The sequence below is a fragment of the Squalius cephalus genome, assembly GCF_949319135.1.
Source record: "Squalius cephalus genome assembly, chromosome: 15".
NCBI lineage: Eukaryota > Metazoa > Chordata > Actinopteri > Cypriniformes > Leuciscidae > Squalius > Squalius cephalus.
Window position 1 is genome coordinate 31,174,166 of NC_137136.1, and position 16,392 is coordinate 31,190,557.

The 16,392-nt window shown below is 38.4% G+C and overlaps 2 protein-coding genes across 6 annotated transcripts in view; one reads left to right on the forward strand and one right to left on the reverse strand.

Annotated features, from left to right (window-relative positions):
- Positions 1 to 2,040, forward strand: part of arnt (aryl hydrocarbon receptor nuclear translocator) — a 30,886-nt gene extending 28,846 nt beyond the window's left edge. For all 5 annotated transcript variants that reach the window (XM_079894193.1, XM_079894195.1, XM_079894194.1 and 2 more), the window contains one exon: positions 149 to 2,040. In XM_079894193.1, coding sequence (XP_079750319.1) covers positions 149 to 235 — 87 coding nt within the window. In that variant the 3' untranslated portion in view covers positions 236 to 2,040. The remainder of the gene's footprint in view (positions 1 to 148) is intronic.
- LOC307172136 (uncharacterized protein) lies at positions 246 to 13,404 on the reverse strand. Its single transcript, XM_079894219.1, has 5 exons — positions 12,856 to 13,404; positions 12,024 to 12,123; positions 11,708 to 11,915; positions 3,003 to 3,179; positions 246 to 347 (listed from the first exon to the last, which is right to left on the reverse strand). The coding sequence occupies exons 1-4, from the start codon at positions 13,120 to 13,122 to the stop codon at positions 3,119 to 3,121; spliced, it is 636 nt and encodes a 211-aa protein (XP_079750345.1). The 5' UTR covers positions 13,123 to 13,404; the 3' UTR covers positions 246 to 347; positions 3,003 to 3,118.
- Between the last annotated feature and the right edge of the window lie 2,988 nt (positions 13,405 to 16,392).

Consider the following 16,392-nt stretch of genomic DNA (forward strand, 5'->3'; position numbering starts at 1 on the left):
GTATGTGCAAGAGCAGCATGAACATTCTGCTAAACATCGTCTGTGTGCCACTGACAAAATAAAATCCTACATGTTTGGACTACGAGTAAATGATGCCGAGATGGTCATTCTGCACGGTTTAACATCCCTCTCTCTTTCTCTTCTTCAGGATGTTCTCTCCATATTGGATCAGACCGGCAGCTTCGGGAACGATGACTTCGGAGAGATGCCCATGTTTCCTCCTTTCCCCGAGTGATCCCTCTTTTCTCCGTCAGTTCCTTCACTCACTGTTGCTCTCTTATGTGCCATTTCTTACTCTTTTAACCAAATGGACAGCAGGGTCGGGCAGAATGGAGGCACAGGGGGATCTAGAGAAAGAGACGGATGTGTTGTGAGAATGGAAGTTATAAGCCATAATGTGAGGATGCAGGAGGGAGACAGAGACGGCGTAGCGCACAGACAGACAGACAGGCGTTGTTGAAATGTGTTCACTTTGAAACCACGCACACTTGCACACTTCTAGCACAAGCGGTCCCAACACTGTCTCTGCCGTACACGCACATACTTTGATTTTTTGCTGGCGATGAGGAGGGTTAGTTTGCCCTATAAACACACACACACACACACACACACACACACACACACACACACACACAGTCTCGTCTGTCTGTCTCTGACTGTGATTGTGTACTGATTGCACTGCCTCTTTTCTAATGCCATGTGACATTTTGATCCCGATGATAAAATGTGTCAGTAAGTCGTTCAGAAATACGTCCAGATCAGATGTGTTGGTCGGGTTCGTTGTTGTCTGTAAAGCAGAAGCTGAGGCATGTTTTGTTTTTTTTCTTCTTCTCGTTTTTAAGAGCTGCTTTCTTTGAAGAACAGACTCCCTTTCAGTTGATGACTTGGAATTTGAATTGAATTGGCCTGACAGGATGTTGAATCGGAAAGACAGGAAGATTAAATCAATTTTTACTGAATTGGAATTTTGCACATTAAAGGCTGGCATTTACTCGCCTTTACGAGTGTCTTCCTTCTGCTGAAGATACTTTGAAGAACGTCGGTATCCAGACAGTTGATGGACCCCATTGACATGTATATGCAAGTCATTTGAGACCAGAAACTGTTTGGTAATGAACACTCTTCAAAATATCTTCAACAAATACAGGTTTGGAACAACATGAGGGCGAGTAAATCCTATCCCTTTAAATCCAAATTAATTTAAATTTTAATATCAACTAATGTTTCTGGAAATACTTTTTGTGTATGACGTTTATAGGCGATACATCCTGCAAAATGAAATATGTACAACTACTTGAAATTGTATTGCATTTTAAATGTTACTTCTCTAAATGTAGCTTGCTATTCTGCATCCTGTTTGCTACCTCAATTCAGATGGAGCATTTATAGTCCTGTTGGTGCAGTATAACAGACGCTGATGCAGTAAGACTCCTCAGATGTTCTGCAGCTTTAAGCGGACAGACGCACTTCTGTCCGACCGCGTGTTTGGCCTGTGCCGAAGAGCTTTCACTCAGGCCTGTTTTTGTAAACGCAATGAAAAAGATAGAACTCAAGCAATAATCTGTCTCGTCCTAAGCCATCTTTATTGCTATCCTAAGTATTGTTATCATAATGTCGTGTTTTAATATGGAAAAGAAGAAACCTATCATGCTTAATCTGGACTGTCCATGTTTTGCTGTTGGGATCCATTTGGAAGTCGCTATTCCGAATTGGTTTTGTAGAAATATTCCAGAACTTCTATTGGCAGGTTTGACTATTGAATTGTTCATTTTCTTTTGATCTTTTTTAATTACATGTTTGCTCTTGAATGTGGGTGTCTTTGTCAGTACTTTTGTGCATCAAAATCAGAAAACTGATCCCTCCCCCCCCTCAGATATGAAAGGGTCATGTGTTAGAAATTTCTTTTTTTCTTTTCTTTTTTCATCCAGATTTTCACAAAGTTGTGTACAACATATAGAAAAATAAATATATAATGTATGTATATGAAATATTAAAGAGAACTGTTTGGGTTTTTGTATTAAAATGCTATTATCAAAAAAATTCTTTGTTGGTGCCTTCATTTTAACTCATTGGTCACTTTTTTGACAACTCATAGACCTTTTAAAATGAACAAGCACAGGACTCAGTTCGTCTCTCGCTGGATTGAGCAGACCTAACAGTCTACTAATTATGTTGTCATTGTACAGTTGTTGTTGTGTATTTCATTAAGAATAATAATGAACCCATCATTCAAGCAAATGCTGCCTACGAATTGGCACGAAAGTAAAATTAGAAGAATGTGAACCATCGAAATATAGTATAGTTCATGGATCAATCCTTGCAGATTTAAAGCTTTGAGTTGCCAGCGACATCCATTCGACCTCCATCAATCATTGTCCTGACGCAGTGTGTCATTTCCTGCGGTCTGAAATCTGCCAGTGTCCAGTTCTTCATCATCACCTGTTGCCGGAAACACGTGGAGTGGAATCTAGCGTTTCTGACGTTTTAATGCCATATAAGGCCTGATCGTTACCAAACTCCTGTTTAACTATTCATCGAGGACACAGGTGCCAAGTGTTGGTGTGTATGTCTCTCAGACCAAAGGAAGACATGCTAATACCGGAGATAAGAGAACACGTATCCCTGACCAACGACTGCGGGGTGAGCCACCGACACGATCAGCCATCACCACCCATCAAGGTATTTCTTTTAAACGTGTTCGTGTTGCATTGGTCGCGTATAAAATTTCGAGATCGAACGCAATTCAGCAGCTTGATTTACTTTCAAACGTGTTGTTATGAAAAGTCCCCCAAATGGATGAAGAAAAGACTGTTGTGTGCGGGAATGTGAGACGCATCTGATACAGAACTGACTAGCAACTGTTCGACACCAACAGAAGCACAACACGACCGACTAGGGTTGCTTTTGACAGGAACAAGAGGGAATTTATGTGGACAGTATTTCAAAGGCATGACCAAATCAGCCTCATGTCTCGGGAGTTTGTGCTTTTCAGTCTGACTTACTAATAGAGTGGATTCCTCAATCATGGACCTTCCTCCTCCGATGTCTCGGATGGACATTGATGTGGATTTGGGCTTCGCTCTCTTCTTCTTGGTCCTGCTGTGTGTGTTTCTGCTGGTTACAATGGTGCGTTGTGCTCAGATGGTTCTGGATCCGTACCGCTCCGTCTCTGTGTCAACCTATCAGGAAGAGATGGAAGAGGAGGGATGAAGGTTCAATCAATGGATGCATTAAACTTGTGATGGAGGACAATTGGATACACAGACAATCTAACCCTCAGACTCTTGGATTTCTCTTGGAGCTCAGCCTGGAAAAGGGATCCGAGTTGCATTCTGCACAACTAAACAAATAAAACTGATGTGGTTGGCTGACAGGGGAAACATGCAGTGGCTCACTGAATATTATTTTATTTTTGGTTCAGTGAGTCTTAACTGTGTGAACTGTTGTGCCGTGCAACTCAAAACCACACGGATGGATCTTATTACACTTTTCCAGGTGATCACATGGCAATAATGAAACCGTGAGCTTTCCTCACAGGACTAAATTTGAAACATTTGAAATACTTTGAATAGAGTTTGAAGAGTGAATTAGTTAATGTGCACATAGTACATGCTTTTATTTATGCATGTTGACTGGCAGTAAAATAATAAAAATGTTTAATTAAAAAAAAGGTGTTATTCAGTATTATATATTATATATTATGATATAAAAATATGATCAATTTGAAAAAAATATATATACACACACACACATGTATATATATATATATATATATATATATATATATATATATATATATGAAGAGTTCAGATGCAAAAGCCTCTAATTGCCATCTGACATTTTCTTCTAGAATGATAATTTTTATCAAGCTCGTATATTTAAGTTCAGTAATTTCACTTAAATGGCAATGAAAATGACCTATTAATTGTCATTTAAGTGAAATTACTGAACTTAAATATACGAGCTTGATAATGATCAGTCTAGAAGAAAATTTCAGATGGCACTTAGAGGCTTTTGCATCTGAACTCTTCATATATATATATATATATATATATATATATATATATATATATATATATATATATATAGTTAATTGTTTACACATATTTAAAAGGACAATATGTACGATTTTTGGATTTGTTATACATTTTGTTGATTTGTGTACGTACTTTATCCCAAATGTTTCCACCAATGTTTAAATCCAGAGAAATCAGCTTCTTTAACTAGTGTCATTGACCAGGGAAACACTAAAGATGCTTTAATATATTATGTTCTTTATTAGGTGGGCAACTGTTTGGACACATTTTATCGACAGAAAACTAATAATTGTCGTATAGCTCAACACTGTTTCGTCTTATTGTTTGAATCTCTTGTTTTTTTTGATTTACAACGAGGAACATGTTTGTACCCAAGTAAATCAGACAGCACTATTGTCAAGTGGCTCACAGCATAACCAGAAAGAGCTTTTTTCCACCATAAAATGGTTTAAAATGAATTGCTTCTAGCTTTTATTAATATGATATTCTAATTAGTGGTCGACGATATTGGATTTCCGATGGCCGATATCTTAGAGAGAGATATAAAGCAGATATACAGGTGCTGGTCATAAAATTAGAATATCATCAAAAAGTTGATTTATTTCAGTAATTCCATTAAAAAAGTGAAACTTGTATATTATATAGACTCATTACATGCAAAGTGAGATATCTCAAGCCTTTATTTGTTATAATCTTGATGATTATGGCTTACAGCTTCACAAAATCAAAATCTCAGAAAATTAGAATATTACATGAAATCACACAGTGTGCTTTATTAAATCCAGAGTCAACACAGCCGTCTACCAGGACATTTCCAGAGCACTTCATGCTTCCTTCAGCAGACAAGCTTTATGGAGATGCTGACTTCATTTTCCAGCAGGATTTGCACCGGCCCACACTGCCAAAATAACCAAAACTTGGTTCAATGACCATGGGAATACTGTGTAATTACTGTGTGATTTCATGTAATATTCTAATTTTCTGAGATTTTGATTTTGTGGTTTTCACAAGCTGTAAGCCATAATCATCAAGATTATAACAAATAAAGGCTTGAGATATCTCACTTTGCATGTAATGAGTCTATATAATATACAAGTTTCACTTTTTTAACGGAATTACTGAAATAAATCAACTTTTTGATGATATTCTAATTATATGACCAGCACCTGTATGTGTATGTATTTATGTAAAAATGAACGTGTTTACACACGCAATTAATTTCAGTTTAACGCTTTAAACATATAACGCAATCAACGCAGTATCTGTTTTTTTCCGTCATCCTTTGGCTAGCATTATAATATATGATCACGTTCTTATTCAAGCAAATAAATGAAACTAAGTCTTAAATGTAGGTAAAGATTTGTGAGATAATAGGATGTGCGTCAGGTCTTAAATTGACCTAATTAAACCCGCAGCTGTAATGTGTCATTAAGGATAACCAAGAACAAAAGACAGAAAATCACTCACTGCTCTTGCCTGAATAACATTTGTAGCTTTAAAGGGGTGATGAACTGAGAAATCAAATTTTCCTTGAGCTTTTGACATATAAGAGATCATCATACTATAATAATATCCTGTAAGTTTCAGAACTGAAAACTACCTTGTTAGTCCAATAAAAGCTTTTATAGACATCAGGCTCAGCAAACGACTCGTTTTTCAAAGTGGGGAACTATGACGTCAAAGAGGATAAAACACCGCCTCCACAAAAGAAGATCAACGCCTACTTCAACACGGCCTGTTTAGCCCCGCCCACCGATTCGCCCAAACATGCTAAATAACATAGGACGACATGATGATTGCTAAACCGGATCGAGCTACTTCCAAGCAATAAACATGCTGTTGACTAAATATTGTGCGTGCCTGTTTGTGGAAGAAGACAGTCATAAGCTTCGGATTCCAGCATGGTTAAACTTTATTAAATCAGTCGATCACAATTTCCTGACGGATCTGCCAGCAACATGTAAGTAACCATGTGTATTCTAATGCCTGATCTGCGATCAGTGATTTCGGTGTAATTATTCAAGTTCAGATATTTCTCTTAAAATCGTTCAATACTGTTTATGCATCAGTGACTAAACGATCAACTTCACATAATTTCTCGTAGTATTATGAAAATAATCTTTTTTAAACTGTTATTAAATTATATACAGAAAGCGATCAAAGAACGATCCCTTTCATTCGCCCAAGCTGTCAATCAAACAGCACAGCGCGAGCCGCGAGAGGTATCTGGACACCTACCAAACTCGTGATGAAATAATGACAGTGTTACACTACACAACGAAGCTCTTACTGTGTATTCACATCGTGTTTGCATTGTGTTTTGGTGTAAGCATTTGTGAGAGTGCAAAAATTGCGTTGCAATGATAAGATCTTTATTCACGCGATCAACAGACTGTCTGTCATCTGCTCAGTCAGTGCTCATCATGCTGCAACCTTTCATGCGATGGAATAGATTTAAATATAATGCTCTAAACGATACTTTTCACGATTTGTTATCTCGATAGCTGTAATAGTAAAAACGAAGTAAAAGTTTTCGAGAGAGTTCATGTAATACTAGCTATTTCATATGCAAGCATGTCAGCCAATCACAGCAGTGGGCGATTGCACTGCAGTCTCACAGCAGACACGCCCCTTAAAACGGAGCGTTCAAACCTGAGGCTGAAATCAGGCTTGGAAAAATGTCTTTTATTTATAAATTATGACAATTTTTGATGTAAAAATCATACTAACATTATAAGGGCACCCCAGGCAACATTATAAAATAATAAAACAATCCAGTTCATGACCCCTTTAAGAAGGATTCATCTATATTTAAATTATAATTTATGCAGTGAAGACTGTAAAGTTTTTTGATAACTTTATTTAATTTCTGTATATATCCTGCAAATATTATGAGATCTAAACATCATTGGTCCTAATGTGTCAAACAGTGTAACCTTGTGTTATTTAAACGATATGATCTTGTGTATGTGCGTTGATCAGTGTTAAGAAAATAAATGTCTAAATTGGATCGTTTGAAGGATCACCTGTCCATCTCTTCATGGCTTTCACAAGTCAGGATGGGCAAGTGACAGATGCTTGGCAAGGTTTGATGGATCTTCATCAGTTTTATAAGCAAAATAATTCCAAATTTTTACTGCCCTCTTTATTAAATAGTTTTGGTCGTGTTGAGTGAGATTCAAACTCCTTTATCCATTTTGTTCCTTTTAAACTAGGGACGGGATTTAAACTAGGGATGCACCGATACCGGTATCAGACCCGATAATGAACTAAAACACTAGGATAACTGGGTTGGGTATCGTTTAGGGCTGTGCCGGTGAACTTGTGGCTGAGTAGCACTGGCGGCGGTCCGCCAAAACCAATTTTTTTGTACATGAATGATGTTTTACGTGAATATTATGACACAAGTGAAGCACAAAGCTTTGTTTACAAAATAAATAATAGGTTAGTAATTAAAGGGTCATTTCACCCATTTGAACATTGTTTTTTATTTAAAGTGGGTCATATATGTAGTCGAAATGTAAAATAATTTTTGAATTTGGTGCCTTCGTGACCGAGAAAAGACAAAAAATAACTTCAGAACGCATTTGTATGAAAGACAACAACTCCCACAATGCACCACATTGCACAGCTCCGCAAGCCACTCCCACTAATCCAGAAAGCGCATATCTGCCTATAAGAGAAATCACTCTTCCATCTACAAGGCTAGCTACCACCAGAGCTTGAAATTCATTCACATTCACACAAAATGTCTAGTTAGTTGGCGAACTCATATAGTGCATTACTCCTCGTTTGTATTTCTTTCGAAAAGGTGAATTATTGCATGGTACCTGGATGTTCAGTCAGAACATATGCGGTGCGAAACTAGGATAGTTCTCAACACAAACGTCCGTGTCCTCGTCTGATTCAGAGATTTCGTCCAGGAGAAATTGTCATCGTTGAAATTCTTTGCCGCAGACGGACTCTATCTCTGTGTTCGTAGTTGCATAGTGAGATCACCGGCGCCACCAGTCCGCCCTAACTCGAGCCAGTCCGGGCTCCTCGTCCGCGGCAGGCAGGTCTTCTGCCTCGGCTGCTCTTCGCTATAATGCGGCTTGTAAAGGTAGCCACAAACACCTGATTCAAGCATCAGACTTCCGAAATCCTCTTCTTCTATATCATATTGAGCACTCTCCTCCGCTATTGTCATAACTTTACATCTGTCTCCACAGCGTCTGTTAGCTTAGCTTCAAACAAGATGGAGGATATTGCTTTCAGTTTCAGAGAGTAAAGTCCCACCCACTGATCTGTAATAGGTCTGTAGCGTGAGCGCGCCCCACCCTGGGAAAGATGAGAAACTAGTGTCTGTAGTCTTAACAGAAATCCCCCCCTCTAACACTTCCTCCTACAATGACGCAAAATGACGATTTTTGCGTCATTGTAGGAGGAAGTGTAAGAGGTAAATAACAGATTTCTCCCGTCTCAGGGGAAAATGAGAGAGTGTTGCACGACCATTCAATAGTATGACTGGGTTTCTAACAATGCAAAGCTTAATGCAAATGGGTGAAGTGTCCCTTTAAGTGTTACATTGCAGCCATGGAAACATTTGGATTCGTGCCGAATGAGAGGTACGTCACATGAGCCCGTATATTTACGCTTTGTCGGTTTTGTATTAGATTCAGATTATTTTATTTAGTGCCATGTCAGAATTCAAAGCTATTTTCATGGCAAAAAATTGAATTATAAAAATACAAATAACATATAAATACAATAAAAAACCAACAAACAAAAACAGCAAGTCATATTATACAAGATTTTTAAAATTAATATATGATAAAAAATCCAAAACCTTTTAAGGGATAATCTTACTAAATAAGTCCTTAAGTTAAGTAACTTCATAAAAGAGCATTCTGCTTGTACTGTATAAAGTCCAGGACAATCTATTAAAACATACAGATAAGGGAATCTTACAAAACATGCCGGTTTTGTATTATGTTTTGCGATCTGGTCACCCGATTATCAGCGAATTTAACAATATTCCCCTGGACATGGAATATCTCGTTTCTTTTCCCATATCTTCACTCACGTCTCGACCATTTTCGAGATTATAAACGAGATTTTATAACGATTATAAACGTTTCTTCCTTTGGTTCACTTTTTATTAATCCTACAGCGTTTTTTCTACTTTACCACAGTAAAAATGCAAATATAACAGGCCTGATATCTATCAAATTCTATTTGACACGGTTTGTGCTTGATACTATGTTAAGGCGCGTCAAGTTTATTTGTATAGCGCATTTCACACACGCTTGGGATTTTAGTTTCGCTTTCTCTGGCAGCACAAAATCAAACATAGCCTAAATGTCTTGACACGGCGGAAAATAAAATTCGCTCTTCAGACCTTTTACAACGAGTGTCAGTTGCTGGGAACATCAGACGAAAACATGAAGATATTAGTAAAGAGAATGACTGTCTCTTTCCGGCTCGTGTCCCACATCCCTCTCAAAGCGTAGGCTAGATGACACATCTTTTTTGGGAAATATAAAGCAAATGTTTTTTTAAATAACATGTAACTTTCTTATATTATTTAGGTTACCAGAGAAATTTATTTCAATGTTTTACATGCTGTAGTGTGGTGTTTCACTAACGGAAGTGCTAAAATAAACTCGTCTGTTACAAAATGGAGGTTTAGCCTCATCCATTTATTTATTTTATATTTACAGAAAATCTCTCACTGCTCTTGACTGGTTGAGCCCTACTGGAGAAGCTCTAAATATTCACTGTGCTGTTAAATTAAAGGTAGGGTAGGTAGGAATTTTATAAAAAAAAAACTTTTTCCAAATTTGTTTAAACTTTCTATATATATCAATACATAATTAAAATGTAAGTACTCTGAAAAAAAGAGTATAAAAATCGAGTGACTCTAGACAGTTTAATCTGCATTAAACACAGCTCATTATTTCCATTCGGGACGAAACAAAGGATTGGCTTAGGCGACTGTCACTCTCTCTCGCAACCATGGCAACCACCCTTTAGCTAAAGGATCTGCCCACTTGCGCGCAACCGGCCGTTTGATTTGAGGAATTCAAGAGGCACGGAACCTAGGAATAGGAGATGCAAAACTCGACGCAGGTCCTCATGTCCAAGAAGTGCTCCTTGCCCTGCACTTCGACCACCCCGTCCTCGGCCTCTACTTCCTCGGACCCTAGTTGCACGCACGGCCGCTTGCACGACCTCCTCTGCTTCGCCCTCGACCCCGGACCTGTCCTCGAGCTGACAATGCGGTACTTGTCTCTGGAGTGTAGTCCTCATCAGAGTCAACAATGCTTTCATCATGGAAACTCTTACATGCAGAACACCATATATGTTATGAATCTTACACGAAATTCATCTTCATCACAGTGTAACTGATGGTAATGGAAAAACGTGTATCAATGCAACCTGTTTTTAGCTTTGCCGTATAGATATAACTAGCTCGTTAGCGAATCAAAAAAAATTTTTTTTTAACTTTACCAATATCAATATGCTAGCTTGATAGTGAGTACTAAAATACATCTTATTTGTTTATATTCATAATGATAAAGTTAGATTTTTTTTATTACATGTGATTCTGATGTCACTACATGCACCGTGCTCCTTCCTCTCCGCTCTCTCAGGTAAATAATGCGTCCTCCAGCTCAGCGGTCGGAGTCGCGCGTTCATGTGTTTTGGGGGCGTGGCTTTGGAAGGAGCCCAGAAGGGAGGGGGTGGAGTGAATGGAAATAATGAGCTGTCTTTAAAACAGTCATGAGAGGTCTACAGACACTCGATTTTTATACTTTCTTTTTCAGAGTACTTACATGTATTGATATATAAATAAAGTTTAAACAAATTTGGAAAATAAGTTTTTTAGACAATTCCTACCTACCCTACCTTTAAAGATAAAATATGATAGAGCAATATTATGAACAGTGAAAGTAACAGTAGCTCCTACAATACATTATAACAGGCATACAATTAGGCATGAAAATAACTGAAGGAACTGTCTATTTGCTAAGTCAACTAATTTGATTCATATTCTTTTGGTTTCAATGCCCAATATTTAAAAAGATTAAAAATGAAATGAAAATACAGGTATCGATACTCTGTATCGGCAAGTAAAAATAAAAGTATCGGTATCACTCGTTCTGAAAAAAGTGGTATCGGTGCATCCCTAATTTAAACTTTGTCGGCTGGAGACCCAAGTTTGGTTTGAAGAGGAAAAACATACCAAGCACAATACACTCTCACACCATTCCTGATTTCTAACACACACTCACAGCGTTCGGCTGATCTCGCGGCTGTCAGAGCAGAAACTAAAGCTGATGCTCTCCGTATGTTTTTCCATCGTCTCCCGTCGAGTTCATATGTAAATTGCGTGAGCTTATTTTGTCCTTTAGATCAAAAGATCTGAAAAACACATACGTTTACCCGCCCATAGACCCTCCCCTCTGAGAAATCAGGACAGAAGTGTTTAAAAGTGGACAAAAGAGAGACGGATTAAAACACCAGGTGTAAACGGGAATGTGTCTCCCTCGTCTACTTGTGATCCGATCGACCAAAACGCATCTTAACACCAGGAGTAAACAGAGCCATAGATGCCCTGACATTTTTCAACATGTATGAAGTTTTAGTGGTAACCTGTGTATAATCTCTACCAAATATAGACTTACTTTTCTCTGTCCTCAAGTGATATCAGGCTCATAGGTGTCTTCTGACGATTGTTTTGAGGTTCATGTTGAGCTGTCACTGAACGCGCTGTCTTCCAGCGTGGCCTTTTAATTGGTGTCGACGTGAGACGTGGAGGTTCGACTCTTGTGCCGGCATTATCTGAGGAACAAGCGATGCCAATAGAGTGGCCTAAAGGCTTCACTTGAACCGCTGAAATTTTCAACACACACATTTGACAATCAAACCCATGAAACAACACAAGAATACGATTCCCAGCTAATGCAATGAAGATAAACAGCTAGAAGCCTGTGACTTTACCTTTACTCCGTCTTTTCAGCTTTTGTGTTACTGTTTGGATTGAGGCACTCTTCTTCAAAGACGGAGCGTCACACTGACAGGCCACATCTCTGGTTAGGGGCTGTACAACAGGAATGGGATTACAGTGTGATATGGGTACAATGCCACAATAGACGATGTGCAGGACAGCCAACTTTTGAGTTCAACTTGGGAGTGAGAATTATTCCTAAGTGGTGGGGTTTACCGTTTTTACAAACAGATTTTACGATTCGATTCATAAACTTGCGATTCGATTTCAAACTTGATTCAATTATCGATTCATTTGGATATACAGTACATATTTTTTTTGTTCAATGAAATAAATCTCTCAACTAATTTTGTAAACTATACAGGGAACTCTGTTGGTACATTATTAAAGGTCAACATTAACAACTTATATATATATATATATATATATATGTATATGTGTGTGTGTGAGAGAGAGAGTGTGTGTGTGTGTGTGTGTGTGTATTCAATTGTAGGCCCCTTTTTTATAATAACATTATAATAGTAACATTTTAATGAGTAAAATATAATATGTAATATAATGCATATAATTAACAAAATACTCGTCTTTACATTGTTCTCGATAACTATCGAGTTTATGGTAATGTAATGGCTTTTCTGAGGTGAATATTGTTGTTGTTTTTTACAATAATTGAGCGATTTGATGATTGAGAAATGTAAGTTGTACTGTATTTTTTAAACATACCGTCTAAAAAAATCATAGTTTATTGACATGAAGTTCTGTTGGCAGCCCTGTAAGACGATGTTCGCCGTCTGAGGAGCGGGGTTGTTGTGTAGTTTCACTTACCGTCGAGCTTTGTGGGGACCCAACGGTGTAGACTGACGGGACAGCCGTGTCTGTTAATGACAGATATCTCACAAACCCCATTTCGTGCTCTGTCCAATTGTTGAAGCATTCGCGCGTGAAGTGCTTTGAACACAGCCGCGACCTCTCTGATATCGCTCCTTCCTCGAAATGCAAAAACTCTAGCCATCGGGACCGCAACCAGGGGGTTTTAGGGAATGGGAAAAGTGTTTCGGGAGAGCCACAACCAAACACGCACCTCCTCGACATGATCTCCGCTTTGTCGTCATGCTTCGTTTTTCGCGCGCTCGCCACTCAAACTGACTGACGTCATCAGAGCACCAGAGGGGAAGTGCATTTTCAGATTTTGATTAAAGATTACGAAAACAAAACAAAATGTCGGTTGGCTTGCATGGATGATTTGTTTAGTACAAAACTAGACTACGTTCCAGTACAAATTGTCATGCCCTTCACTCGCTAGCTAACTTCCCTTCGTCTCGTTCACTCGGATGTACGTCATTGCTTCTTCTTCTTCTTCTGATTTTTAATGGCGGTTGGCAAACAACTTTTTAATGTGCATTACCGCCACCTTCTGAAATGGAGTGTGGATCAAAATAGCCTACTTTACAGACTACTAATGAAATAAATAAATAAATATCTAATAAAATTATTAATATTAATACATTACGTCATTGCTTACGTTGCACGAGTGCCCACTACTGGCGGAAACTGCAGTGGGACGTCCTGACCATTGACTGTAAAAAAAGATGGACGACGCTCCTTCCATTGGTCCTGACCTGGTCCTGACCTAAGCCCTTGATCACTTGGAATCAGCCATGGAATTGATTTATTATTTCAATTAAAAAACAAAAATCCCTTTAAGAATTTGTTTAATGCAGTAGCCTTACACTTAAAAGAATTGCATGCAATTTAGTTAGGCATGCATGGACAAGATTTGCCCGATGCAGAATCCCTCTTTTACCATTTGAAGCATTCTGGATCAGTGGTACGACTGTTTTATGTTGGAGAAGAGGATGTTGATGCCTGGGTACAAATGATGGAAGAAGTGCAAACATAAAGGGAACAATGAAAATTCATCAAGTGGTGAGCGCTGAACCCAGCTGTCTAAAATAGAGAGACATCTCATTGCATGAAAAAAATGGAAAATCTTGCAACAACTGAACAATTTTCATTTGATTGTTCACTTCGTCCAGAGGTCAAAGAGAGTAAACACGTTGGACCGTGTGTTCTTAATTTACGATGAACAGCCATACCCTGGTATCATTCAGGAAGTGGAGAACCACAACATCAAAATCAAATGTATGCACAGGAACGGCATGAACACGTTTTTTTGGCCTAGCCCCAGAGATGTCATAAATTGGTACAATGATGATCAGATGATTAGTTTCGTCCCAGTGCCACTACCGGTCAACAAAAGGTCTGTTCAGATCAACCATGACATTTGGGAATACCTACAAGAACACTGAAATCTAAAGCAAAAAAATTGTGATACTGATAACAACCAAACCACCTGTAGGCACACTGCAATAAATAGGCCCAGCCCTTGAGCTGTTTTGAATGTTTTGTGTTAAACAGCATCAATTTGATAAATATTAGAACCTCAGTGTGTCAGAAATATGGGGGGAACAGAATCCGACGGCAAAAAAAAACATCTCTCGGAATCCGTTCCCCCGCTCCCATGATGAGAGGTGTTGATGTAATGGCTTAAAAAATGCTGATTTTATTTTTGTGTGTGGATGGAGCTTAACTTGCATCAGTTTAAAGAATATGTTTTTTTGCCTTTTATTATGATAGGACAGTATAGAATCAAGAAAGTTTGACGAACCGGGACTTGAACTCGGGTCGCCCAAAGCTAAAAAAAAAAGATGTCGGGGAACTGACCACTAGGCTATTGAGACTTGCAAATTTTTTTAATTTGATAAGTCTTAGAACCTTATTATGTAAGAAACATAGGGGGAACAGAATCCGACGGCAAATATTTCAGCTGTCGAAATCTGTTCCCCCACCCCAGAAATGTTGATGTATCGGCTTAAAATATGCTTATTCTATTCTGTGTGTGGATGGAGCTTAAACAGCATCAATTTGATAAATATTAGAACCTCAGTGTGTCAGAAATATGGGGGGAACAGAATGCGACGGCAAAAAAACAGCTGTCGGAATCCGTTCCCCCACTACAATTATGAGAGATGTTGATGTAATGGCTTGACAAATGCTGATTTTGTTTTTGTGTGTGGATGGAGCTTAACTTGCATCGGTTTAAAGAATATGTTATTTTGCCTTTTATTATGATAGGACAGTATAGTATCAAGAAAGTTTGACGAACCAGGACTTGAACTCGGGTCGCAATGAGCTGAAAAACAATGAATGCTAGTGCAGATTGCACTGACCACTAAGCTATTGGGCTTCATAATAAATTGCAATGTGAGTAATGTTAGAACCTCATTGTGTAAGAAACATAGGGGGAACAGAATCCGACGGCAAATAGTTCAGCTGTCGAAATCTGTTCCCCCACCCCAATGATGAGAGATGTTGATGTATCGGCTTAAAATATGCTTATTCTATTCTGTGTGTGGATGGAGCTTAAACAGCATCAATTTGATAAATATTAGAACCTCAGTGTGTCAGAAATATGGGGGGAACAGAATCTGACGGCAAAAAAACCCAGCTGTCGGAATCCGTTACCCCACTCCCATGATGAGAGTTGTTGATGTAATGGCTTAAAAAATGCTGATTTTATTTTTGTGTGTGGATGGAGCTTAACTTCCATCAGTTTAAAGAATATATTTTTTTGCCTTTTATTATGATAGGACAGTATAGTATCAAGAAAGTTTGATGAACCGGGAATTGAACTTGGGTCGTAATAAGCTAAAAAACAATGAATGCTAGGTGCTGACTGAACTAACCACTAGGCTATTGGGTCCTGTAATTAAGTGCAATTTGATAAATATTAGAACCTCATTGTGTAAGAAACATAGGGGGAACAGAATCCGACGGCAAATAGTTCAGCTGTCGAAATCCATTCCCCCACCCCAATGATGAGAGATGTTGATGTATCGGCTTAAAATATGCTTATTCTATTCTGTGTGTGGATGGAGCTTAAACAGCATCAATTTGATAAATATTAGAACCTCAGTGCGTCAGAAATATGGGGGGAACAGATTCCGACGGCAAAAAAAAACATCTCTCGGAATCCGTTACCCCACTCCCATGATGAGAGGTGTTGATGTAATGGCTTAAAAAATGCTGATTTTATTTTTGTGTGTGGATGGAGCTTAACTTGCATCAGTTTAAAGAATTTTTTTTTTTTGCCTTTTATTATGATAGGACAGTATAGTATCAAGAAAGTTTGACGAACCGGGACCTGAACTCGGGTCGTAATAAGCTGAAAAACAATGAATGCCAGTGTAGAGTGTACTGACCACTACACTATTGGGTTCAGTACTTTGCTACAATGTGATAAATGTTAGAACCTCATTGTGTAAGAAACATAGGGGGAACAGAATCCGACGGCAAATAGTT